The sequence below is a fragment of the Microchirus variegatus genome (genome assembly GCF_963457635.1).
Source record: "Microchirus variegatus genome assembly, chromosome: 3".
In the NCBI taxonomy this organism is placed as follows: domain Eukaryota; kingdom Metazoa; phylum Chordata; class Actinopteri; order Pleuronectiformes; family Soleidae; genus Microchirus; species Microchirus variegatus.
Window position 1 is genome coordinate 29,844,843 of NC_139804.1, and position 12,280 is coordinate 29,857,122.

General features: G+C 40.9%; 1 protein-coding gene across 1 annotated transcript in view; it reads left to right on the forward strand.

The window, feature by feature from the left end:
- The window catches only part of prkd2 (protein kinase D2), a 38,994-nt gene that overhangs the window by 15,288 nt on the left and 11,426 nt on the right, over positions 1-12,280 (forward strand). The window contains exons 2-6 of the mRNA XM_083886737.1: positions 9,994-10,132; positions 10,345-10,476; positions 10,606-10,805; positions 11,773-11,956; positions 12,054-12,125. Of these exons, the coding sequence (XP_083742863.1) occupies positions 9,994-10,132; positions 10,345-10,476; positions 10,606-10,805; positions 11,773-11,956; positions 12,054-12,125 (727 nt within the window). The remainder of the gene's footprint in view (positions 1-9,993; positions 10,133-10,344; positions 10,477-10,605; positions 10,806-11,772; positions 11,957-12,053; positions 12,126-12,280) is intronic.

Sequence of the window (12,280 nt, forward strand, 5' to 3'; positions counted from 1 at the left end):
GTTCATATGTATGATGTGTGTGCAGCACGTACTCCGCAGATGAATGAGGGCACAGCGAGGGCAGGGATCGCTGTCATTTTTGTCGTGTGTGTGCCGTCTCTCCGTCAGCGCGTGACATCACAGGGGGATAAAAATAGACTGCCGAGCCGGTAACACGTTTGTTCCACTGCTAACGCCGTCGGTACAAAAGGAAAAAAAAAAATTCCTTCGTTGCGCCAAGTTGTTGTCGGGAGCTAATGAGGGCACGCCGTTGACGTCTCTACGCACCTGTTTCCACAGCAACGCCTCATTAAACAACTCATCACTTTCAGAGAGGTGGAGCACTTCTCTCTGAGTCCCGTGCCTGACATGTTTACACTGGACCGGGGGCAGCTGTGTTTTATAAGGAGAAGGATGGCATATGCAAATACAGAAAGCGTAAATACTTCTACAGACAAGGAAAAGGAGAATGAATTTTCATGAAAATGTAAAATAAGCGCGCAGTGCCGCGTTAGCAGGACAGTGTGTGTGTGTGTGTGTGTGCGATTTGTTGCACAGTGAGACGTGGATGTTTAAACAATGTCTGTTGTTTGAAGGGATGCAGCGTGTTTCCTCTCGACTGTAAAACGGCTCGATCAGGTTCCTGTTGTGATAACTAGCCTCTGTTGCAGACACACATGAGCGTGGAGGACCATGTAAGGCCGTAGATGTCGGTCTGTTTACAGAGCTCGGCCTGCACAAGACACGTCTTTTACGTATTTTACCCCTCGGGAGATTCTCACTTGTTGATCACCTGGAATTTGGCTCGATTCAACGCAGTGGAGCTACGGTGTTTCTGCGTGTGACACTTTTTGTAAATACAAATCCATTCTGTTACTTGTCAGCCCTCCTTCTCTGCCTGTACTACACTGTTTAAAAAGTATAGCAACAACTGCAAAGTGGGATATCGTTTTAATTCTCCAAGGCTTATAAATGAGAAATATCATACGTTACACCTCTAAACCACACAGCCATAGTTGCTGTTTCCTTTATGTTGGAGACTAATATAATAATACCTAATTCTATCATAACTCTACTAGAATAACTAATGCTACTAATGTTACTTCTGTAGATGGTAACGTGAATGTAATGTGATACATCCTGTACAGATTTTCACCCTACATTCATTTAGCAGCAGTGCTCCACTAGATTTTTGGGGCGTACCAAAAGCTGCAAATTAACATTAGAAAAAGACCGATATCAGGGCCGATACCGATTATTAGTAGTCAAGGTAACTAATATTTGGAGCCGATATTAATTTGCAGTAAATGTGAAAATATTGGCGTCAAAATTTTGAATAATACAAACACCAAAACTCTGTTTAAATGCCTTTAGGCATATGTTTATTAAACAGCTTTTCAGATTCGCAACATGTTTGGTTGGTTTTTCTTATCTTAGACAATAGACATCTTTTTTTTTTTAATTCTAACAAAAAGTGCAGGAAGCTCTCAGGCTCAGCAGCATGTCTTATAAAGTTAAATGAAAACTTATAAACAAACACATATTTCAGTATTGTTATCTACAGTAAATAAAGTTTTCCAAAAACAAAAAAAAATCACTGAAATGTTATTTTCTCTTTCACTTATCTTTGTTTTAATTTCAAACAAAAAGTGCAGGGAGTTCCCAGGGTCAGCAGCATTTCTTATATATAAATAAATACATAAATAAATGGATAAATAGATCTCTTATCGGCTGGAATTAAAAAAAAAAACGCTTTAGATTTAGACTGATGCCGATTTGCATCAACATGCAGAATATCGGTGCCGATAATCGATCCAACCCTAATGAAGATACAAAAGACAAAAATAATATCTGGCCATTTAATGTAAAACTGTTTTTGACTTGGACTGATATTGGCCAAGGGACAAACACTGATTCCACACAGCAAGAAGTAGTGATTTTTTTCTGCTTGAACCTATGTGTGAATGTGTGTATGTTGGTCCTGTGATGTCACTGACGACCTGTCCGGCGGGGTGTAACCACGCCTTTCGCCCTATATCAGCTGAGATGGCCCCCAGCGACCCTCATGTGGAGGATAAAGTGGTAGACAATGAACGAATGAATAAAATTGTAGGGGGGAAAACAACATTGCTCGAGAATGCTGGTGATGCACAACTCAAACAATAATAGCCATTGCAGTGGAGGCCTCTTTCCTAAGGCAGACAGAAAAAGTTCTTCATGTTCCTCGTGGATCTTCCCATGATGTGGAGAAAAACATGTCAGCACACTTAGGTTTGAAATAACCCACATCGACATAGCTGACGTAAAGGTTGCATCCCGTAAAAAATTCTTAACTCTAGACTCTTAGAAATAAGGGTTCCAAAAGTGTTCTTCTACAAGGGCTGTTTGATTTTTGATTTGTTTTTTAGGGGTTCTTGGTAATACTAATGGTTCCAGTAAGAACCATTTTGATCCAGAGAACCCTTTAAAACCCTTCTTGAATAAAGGCTTTTAAAGGGGTTCTTGGTAACACTCAGGGTAACACAAATGGTTCTCCTATGAGGACAAGCCGAAGAACCTTATATGGTTCTACTTGGCACTTTTATTGTATTTGTTTATTATTTTAAAGAGCGTATTGAGCGTTTGCGATGCTTACATATCTGCCTTTTTACCGATCGATGATGTGTGAACCTGATAATGAACTCGAGTGTTTGTGCAGCTTGGCCCATGCACGTTGAGCTGCGCTGGAGGGGAAATGATGGGGAGGATGAAAAGCAAAATGCATGCGTCTTTCTCAGCAGGACATAAAAGTCTTTGTGTTCTTCACACATGCAACATCTTCATATGAAGGGGATCTATATTTAGCAGTGCCGTACGTCTGTTTGACAAAAAGCCCTCCCCACTGAAATGAAACAAACTTCCCTGGACATCAGTGCTGTTTGTTGTTGCTATGCTGAAGTGATGCTGACCTGTTGCTCCTCTTGACCTCACTGCTTTTCTTTTTTTCCTGCTCATTCCTTTGGTTAAAATATCTTCAGTTCAGTCTCAAATTGACTTTGTCTATAAATAAAAAAAGCAGCAATCATCATTATATAATTACAAGAAGGTTCCAGTCTGTCTGCACACTTGTCCTCTCTTCAAACAAAACGTCTCAGTCTCTTGCCGCTGTGTTTATGATCCGCATCATACGGCCAGTGTTCTGTGGTGATCTAATAGGGAATCAACAAACCAACAAAACTACTGTGCACAGACTGAGAAAAAGAGACAATGGCAGCCGTGCAGTGCTGTGGCATCAGATGTGACCCGTATGTTCGAATACAGTGATTCTAATCATGAAATTTCTCTCACAAAAGCTTTGCTCCGTGACATCACACTGATATAATGAATGAAAAAAAAAAAGGATATGTACACAGAGAACCATGTCGTTTTTCTTTGTTTGTTTTTGAGCGTTGCGCTTCTTTTGTGAGTGTGTGTTTTTAATAATGACTCATCCACCGATCTGGATAAGTTGTTTGCCCACAGTGACGTCGCCGGCAGCAGTGACGGCACACAGACACACAACAGTTGTCATTGTTGGGCGTGAGTTGTTGTGTATTTGAATCTATTAATGTGTCTTACTATTACTCATTTCAATAGTGAGGACACACTGGCTGACCTTAATATTGCGTCACCCTGTGAGCAGGGGAGTGGTCCACATTTTGGACCGTGTCGGCGGATGGTTAAAGGAGACATATTATGCAAAATAAACTGTTTTAATCTTTTTAATACTTATATTTGGGACTCTGGAGGCCCTATGAGTCGGCAAAGTGTGAAAAAAGATGACTCAGTCATGTTTTTGTGGTCCTCCTCATTCTAAGTACAGGAGATAAAACATGCAATGTTAACTTCTGCACTCATTGCTACGTCACAATGAGACTTTCCTGGAATTGTTGTCTCGCTAGAGCGGAAGTCCGTGAAGTGTTCTATTCTTGGCTGCACAGTGCAGCACAGAGTTCTACACAAACTTCCAGCCTCAGAGGATTTACGTGTCCAGTGGATACATTTTATATATGACGGCAATGTGCCGGCTAGAGTCGGCAAATGATGGCTTTTCCAAATGCTAACTGCTGTTAGCTGCTGGAGCCTCAGTGACGCTGACGTAATTTCCTGTGTCTCATTTGCATTTAAAGAGACAGGCACTCAAAACCGAGCGTTCTGAACAGGGCTGTTTTGGCAGGGTGATTGAACTGCTGTGAGGCTTCATCCTTAAAGGTCATATTATGCTAAATCAACTTTTTCATTATTTAAATCCTTATATTTGGGGCTCCTATCAGTCGGTGTGTTAAAAAAGATGACTCACTCACTGTTTTTGTGGTCCTCCTCAGTCTAAGTACAGGAGATAAAAAATGCGATGTTGACTTCCGCACTCACTGGATCATCACAATGCACTAAATTCCTGGAATTGTTGTCTCGCGGAGCTCCGCTTTGTCCGTAAGACATGCGAGAGTGCTGGCGAGGGCAACGGCATCCGAAAACCCAAAGTCCATGAGTTCTATTCTTGGCTCCACATTGCAGCACAGTTCTACACAAACTTCCAGCCTCAGAGGATTTATCTGTCCACTGGATACATGTTATATATGACGGCAATGTGCCTGCTAGAGCCTGCAAATTATCACTTTTCCAAATGCTAACTGCTGTTAGCTCCCAGTAGCCTCTATGGCTGATGTAATTTCCTGTCCCTTAAGTTTCGTTTTATTTATTTTTAATTTTTTAAGGAGATACTACTAAACAGAGCGTTCTGAACAGGGCTGTTTTGTCAGGGTGATTGAACTGCTGTGGTGCTTCATTCTTAAGGTATTTTGACCAAAGCATGTCACAGACATGTTCATTAGGACACCAGGGAACTAGGTTAACTTGTAGAAATAGTGTATAATATGACTCCTTTAAGCTCGACTAAGACAGCAAAATAATCTTAGTATTGTTTCCCTTTATCTTCTATTGAGAGCGACTCGAAACAAGAAAAAGATGGAGAGCCCAGAAGAAAAGTATAAAAAAATGTTACCACAGAAATAAAGAGGAAAATTAGAATGATGGGAAACAAGGGGAGGAGTTGGGTTGAAGCAAAGCCTAGTCCATAATTCATTTCGCTCATAATGGCTCCATTGGCCCAAAGAGCTGCAAGAATAGTCGCCGGGTAACCTGATCCTTTGTAACCCAAAGAAAGCTGCTAGAGACACAACCCTGTCTCCAGGCAAACCACACTACTCTATACTACAGTGCATGTTATAAAAGCAACCACTTTTTTGTCTGCAGACTGCACACACACACACACACACACACACACACACAGAGAGTCTCTTGCAACAGGAGACTTAACCTCTGCCAATTATACAGTGTACACACAAACATTTAGATATGATTACATAATTACAGGACACAAAATGAAAACTGTCACAGTGTTGACAAACTCCGGTGCTCTTTCCACTCTGTACTTTCTCTCTAAGCAAAGGGGGGAGAGAATGGTCATTTTCTGTGTGGGGAGAATGTGGTTTTTGAGAAGTTGGAGAATATTGAGCTTTTGGGAAAAGTTGTTAAGTCTTGTGGCGTGGTGCAGACGTGGCAGCTGCAGTTGTGGTCAGCGCATTGTGTGTGTGTGTGTGTGTGTGTGTGTGTGTTTTGGACAGAGGACGCAGGACAATATATGACGGAGTGAGTGGCAACAGGAACAGTGTGCGGAGCTAATAGCAGAGAGGCTGGCACCGGGAGCTGCCATGGGGCTTTACAGACGACTTAGGCTGAGGGTTTTGTGTGGATTTGTGCAGGGCTTGGGAGTCTCCTCTGATCTGGGCTCTGTGGGTGTTTGTAATTACAAATTGCTGCAGATGATTTTTATGTGCGGTTCTCCCCAGGTTACTGATGCATTACATGTCATTACATGATTCACTCTCGTCAGACTTCTTGTGGTTTTTTAAAGTCTCGTGTTGGTGAAGTTTTGGAGCCTCTTATTATTTTTTTATCCGTCTAATTTACCCCAAGTCAAACGCGTGTTGGGGGTTCACGTGAAAGTGACTCACATAACCAAACAAACCGTCATATGACTATTGACTATTATACTTATCGATAATTTTTTATACCTCCTACTTCAAATAATTCAGGTTCCCTTTGAATAACGTTCATTCAGAGTAATGGATGGGTTACATCTTTGGAAAGACTTGTGGATAAATTGTTAAAGGGGTAAAAACAACTCTTTTGGCTTTTAACTCTGACTAGGGTAGTCCTTCTCTAAGTTGTACTTATTTTACCTGTTTTTTATTTTATACACTTTTAGAAGGCCTCTAACACCCTGCAGCACTACTACCACTTTCTGTTTTTATGTATTGTTTTTATGTATTATTTTATTGATTTTATGTAAAGCACTTTGGGTACCGTCTGGTTATTGTAAAGTGCTATACAAATAAAACTTGATTGATTGATTTAAATCCTTATATTTGGGACTCTGGAGACCCAACCAGTCGCCAAAGTGTGAAAAAAGATGACTCACTCATGTTTTTGTGGTCCTCCTCAGTCTAAGTACAGGAGATAAAACACACGATGTTGACTTCCGCGCACATTGGGACGTCACAATGCGCTAAATTCCTGGAATTGGTGTCTCGTGGAGCTCTGCTTTGTCCGTTAAACATGCAAACGTTCTATTCTTGGCTCCACAGTGCAGCACAGAGTTCTACACAAACTTCCAGCCTCAGAGGATTTATCTGTCCAGTGGATACATTTTAAATATGACGGCAATGTGCATGCTAGAGCCTGCAAATGATCACTTTTCCAAATGCTAACTTCTGTTAGCTCCCAGTAGCCTCTGTGTCTGATGTCATTTCCTGTCCCTTAAGTTTTGTTTTACTTTTTTTTAAGGTGGACCTAAAGAGATACTACTAAACAGAGCGTTCTGAACAGGGCTGTTTTGTCAGGGTGATTGAACTGCTGTGGTGCTTCATCCTTATGGTATTTTTACCAAAGCATGTCACAGACATGTTCATTAGGACACCAGGGAACTAGGTTCACTTGGAAAATAAAGCAAAAGCTGCGAGCCAGTTCGGACTACGACGGAGTATTAGGGCCACACTGAGAAAACGTTTTTTCACAGACTTCAAGAATAAAGTTGTTTATTTACGAGATTAAAGTTGTAATATTCTAACTTGTGGTTTTAGAAGAAGAGAAATGAGAGCCGTGGAGCATTTCGTTGAATTGTACTTTATAACAGGTTTCACAAACTCCGACGCCGGCAACACAGTACGACTTTATTCTCGAAAAATTATGAGGATATAGTCGAAGTCTGTGATTTTTTTTTTCTCAATGTGGCCCTAATACTTGTATCAGACAGCTCAAGTCTCTTGTTATAATTTTGCACCAACCCAGCCAGCTTTAACCCAAAGCTGGCTGGGTTGGTGCATGGATATATACCAATATATATAATTTGGAATTAGAAAACATGCATAACTATGTTATATCCGGGCCATAGTAGTAGCTCTAACTCTGCAGTGATAAACGTTATTTCGTTTTTTCTTTCAGCTTATTGATTTGTTTTTGTGACCCACACAGTGTACCAGCTCTGCTCAACACTGTTAATTGCGTGTCTGTTGTGTACTGTATCCGACTTCTGTTTATCTGCACACTGTTTACTATAGGATTTGTCGAAGAACAAAACCAGATCGTCAGGGCTAAAGAATATCAGTGGGTTCACTTTCATCAAGCACTTTGAGTTGCCCTGTGTGTGAATAGTGCTATACAAATAAACCTTGCCTTGCAAAAAAACCAAAAACAAATGTGATGCAAAGCTTCAGTTTAATAAGTCGATAAAATGCCAGTTTTGTGTTTATACAAAACAGCTGTTTTCTCCCAGTCATTGCTTGGTAACTGAAACACTGACTTTTCTTCAAAATTTATTTTGAGTTTAGGAATCTCTCCCATTATTATCCACGGTTTGTAATCTTGCTTTTGTCATGCTTTGGGAATAAGCTTTGTGTATGGCCGTGCAAAACAAATAGTGGCATCACGCTGGCACTGCATTGATTTGCTCAAATCCCTGCCTGATTTTGTATCTCACATTTTTATTCTACTTTGTTATATGTATACACACATTATATATATATATATATACATTTTTTTCCTGCATATTTTGAAAATAAAAGGTTACTGTCTGCCTTTTTGTTTTTTTGTTGTTGACTATGTGGTCAGTAGCAGCAGCAGCAGCAGCAGCAGACCACTGCTGAGGCGTGGTGGACTCACTGTGTGTAGCTTGGCAGTAGTTCAAGCAAGGCCTGGATTTCAGATGTGGTGATGTGTTTTGCCTGTTGGGAAACTGAGAGGGTGTGTGTTTGTGTGTGTGTGTGTGTGTTTGTGTGTGGGGAAACGAGGGTGTGTCTGTTGGTAGATGAGGAGGAGACGTATACGTGTCGTTGTCTCGTTCCAAGGTGAAGATCAAGGTTCCCCCCTTTCCGATATGTCGCTGTGGCGTGGGCATATAATGTGTCCCAGGAAAAACAACAACAACAAAAGAGATGGTGTGTGTGTGTGTGTGTGTGTGTGTGTATTCCTTTCCTCCTAACCACCCCCCGCTGGTCTTGTTAGTATGTCTCGTGTGTTCTCGGAGAAAGAAATTAATTTTAAAGCCGTGTATCTGAGGTGTCCCGTGGCCACTGAAGTGTACCGGACGGTATTAACTATTCAAGAGAGCAGGGTTTCCCTTTGCTCTGCTGACTTCTGACTGACACTCTCATCTCATATCTTTCTGGAAGAAGAGCTTCATTCAAACACCTGTTTGTTTGTGTGCGTGCATGTGTGTGTGTGTGTGTGGGTGTGTGTGGGTGGATTGTATATGGCCATCAGGAAGACAGGATAATGTTTCCCTCCTTTGTGTTGCTTTCCACATTGACCAAGTTGCTTGATGTGTGAAATGAGGCCAGTGTCTCTTGTATATCCGTGCGTGCGTGCGTGTGCGTGTGTGTGTTATACTTCTAGATTTCAAGGCGCTTTTGAAAAAGTAGGGCATCATAAAATGAGTTGAGGACAAACAATAATGTGATTTACTTGAGAACACAGCTACATTCCTGTGTTGTGCTGCACCGAGTAGCAGTAACAGTCGCAACGTGAATTATACAGTGTGTTTGTGTGTGTGTGTGTTTGTCAGCGTTAATGAAAAGACTGTTTGTACAAGACCTGACTTACTTCTCACATCTATTTCAAAATTACAAACAGAATGTCCCACACACTGTCCAACGTCAGACAACATTATCTGGAATGAGTTACACAGAGTTTGGGACCAGTTATAAAATTCCAACCAGTTAAAAGTAAAGACTGTGTATACATGTATTAAAATGTGGAAATGTATAAAAATGTGAATTATATCATATTATGTCCCTCTGCACATGAGACTTGTATTTAGTTCTTCAAGTGTACATGAAACTAAATAAAAACATCATACATAAAAAATTAGAGATAGACCGATATTTTTTTTTCAGGGCCGATACCGATTATTAGTAGTCAAAGAGGCTGATAACTGATATTTGGAGCTGATATTCATTTGCAGTAAAAGTTAAAATATTGTCTTAACTTTTTAAGGGTTTAAATGCCTTTAAGAATATGTTTATTAAACAGCTTTTCAGATTAGCAACATGTTAAAGGTTTTTTTTTTTTAATCTTAGACAATAGACATCTTTGTTTTGAAATTCTAACAAATAGTGCGGGAAGATGCAGATATTTGGCATTTTGACACCCGGCCGAAAATCAGTCTATCCTATTAAAAATAGATACAACATTAATGATGGTTTTGTGTCACTTTTGTTTGCATTTGAATTACAGCTTTGTCTGTCATAAAGTGACGCTCAGCGATTTGCTCATTTGACTGACCGATGACACACAAATCATCATTTCAGCTTGTTGTTGTGCCCTTTTTATCAACTACTTATACAAGTAATACATTAAACAATAAACGTTAAGACGGCAGTGTTACACAGTTTCCGCACCAACCCTCCTAACCTACGTTTCTGTCGTGTTTTCTTCCAGTTCCCTGAGTGCGGCTTCTATGGGATTTATGACAAGATTTTGCTGTTCAAGCACGACACGTCCACCAACAACATCCTGCAACTGGTTAAAGCTGCCTGCGATATTCAGGAGGGAGATCTGGTGGAGGTGGTGCTCTCTGGTAAGAAACCATCTCTTGCATAGATAACCTTATTAAAATCTATGGTAAACGACCTTCCTTGCTTTCTTCTCCGATCTCTTCCACAGGCCTTATCTGTTCACCATATTTCCATCCCGTTTCCTTCTCATCCGTCTAATCAAATGATTCTGCACACTGATATTGTCCCACTAAACCCACTAAGACCACAGTCTTATCTCGGTTATCTCTTTCAGCGGCGGCCACTTCTGAAGATTTCCAGATTCGGCCCCATGCACTCAACGTCCACTCATACCGGGCCCCGGCCTTCTGCGATCACTGTGGGGAGATGTTGTTCGGACTCGTCCGGCAAGGGCTCAAGTGTGACGGTGAGGGAGAAACGGGGCGCGAAAGTGTGAATAAGTAAAAGATGCACACACTTCTCTGAGAACACTTAATAATAAAAATGTGATCCATCTCTACTCTGCTGGTTCTTTGAATCATGCTGCCCCCTGCAGGCTGTGGACTGAACTACCACAAACGCTGTGCATTCAGCATACCCAACAACTGCAGCGGAGCTCGCAAGCGGCGCCTCTCCACCACGTCGCTGAGCAGCAGCCAGTCGCGTCTCTCCACCACTGAGTCGGTGTACAGCGTAGGGACGACCTCCACCTACTCCACGGAGGATGCACCTCTCATCCGCTCACACACACAAATGGTACTGGTGGATTTGTGCACTCTAACGTCTTAACATTTATCTGAACACATGAAACTGTAAATGTTTAAGTCAGTTGACACTGAAGTCACTGAAAGAAAATATGTGAGGGAAACACAAAACTAAGCCAGGAAACTACTATTTTGTCTACATTGCATTCAGTTTAAATAGAGATACAACAATTGTTCAGTTACTAAATTAATTGTCTATAACTGTATCGATCATTTTGATGTAATTTGGTAATAATAATAAGCGATTTTTAAGCTTTTTTTCCCATTTTCCTTTGCTACTCTATACCAAAGAAACCAGATACAATTAATATCTATAGAATGTGAAAAAACAAGACACTTTCGGACTGCAAAATGTTGTGTTTTTAGGAAACGGCAACCAACATTTACAAATGATTTGCCCATTAATCTGCTTTCATTACAGATGCGAGACTGCATGGAAGTAGAACTGCGACTAAGGATTGTTTTCGTGATCGATTAATCTGTCAATTATTTTCTCGATTAATCGTTCGGTCCATAAAAAAAAAAAAAAAAACGTTGATCAGTGTTTGTCAAACCTGTAAATGACGATGTTCTCGAATGTCTTGTTTTGTCCACAAACCAAAATGATTCAGTTTTAATGCTTTATGTGTTATGTGGAGCAAAGAAACAATAAAGACAATATTCACATTTAAGAAGCTAAAACAATCAGAAATCTTGTTTGACCTAAATAGAAACAAAACAACTTTAAAGAGACTCAATATTTTATGTTAGGAATGTATAAAAATGGCTTTTTGCAAATTATTAGTATAAGTATGATTTCTTCTCACTGTTCTTGTAGCATGTCATGTAGATTAAAGGGCAGGAAATGTATAAATATGTACTTAAATAGTTAAACACTTGGCTGTCAAAGTCAGAAAAGTGTTCCTATTTCATTTACTCACACAATCTGATTAATTTTCACGTCCTCTCCACTCTCTTAGCCACGGACCCCGAGCGAAGCGCGGCGCTTCTACACGGGCCGACCCGTTCACCTGGACAAGATCCTGATGACGAAAGTGAAAGTGCCGCACACGTTCGCCGTCCACTCGTACACGCGGCCGACCGTGTGCCAGTATTGCAAGAGGCTGCTTCGAGGGCTGTTTAGGCAGGGCTTACAGTGCAAAGGTGAGCAAAGAGGGGACGTGCAGTCAGTGTGATTTAGAACAATGAGCTAAATCTTGTCGGATTACATGGAATCTGATTTGTGCTTTCTTCCTCTTAGACTGCAAGTTCAACTGCCACAAACGCTGCGCGTACAAGGTTCCAAATGACTGCCTCGGGGAGACAATTGGAGGTGAGGAAAGCTGAATCTTCATCACGCCATTCTCTCATTTTTTTTCCTCTCTAACTCTGTTAAAGCCCCAGTGTGAAAGAATTAGTGACATCCAGTGGTGAAACTGCAGACTGTAACAGATGTAGTGCTCCTCCTCTGCTCACTTCTCCTTTTTT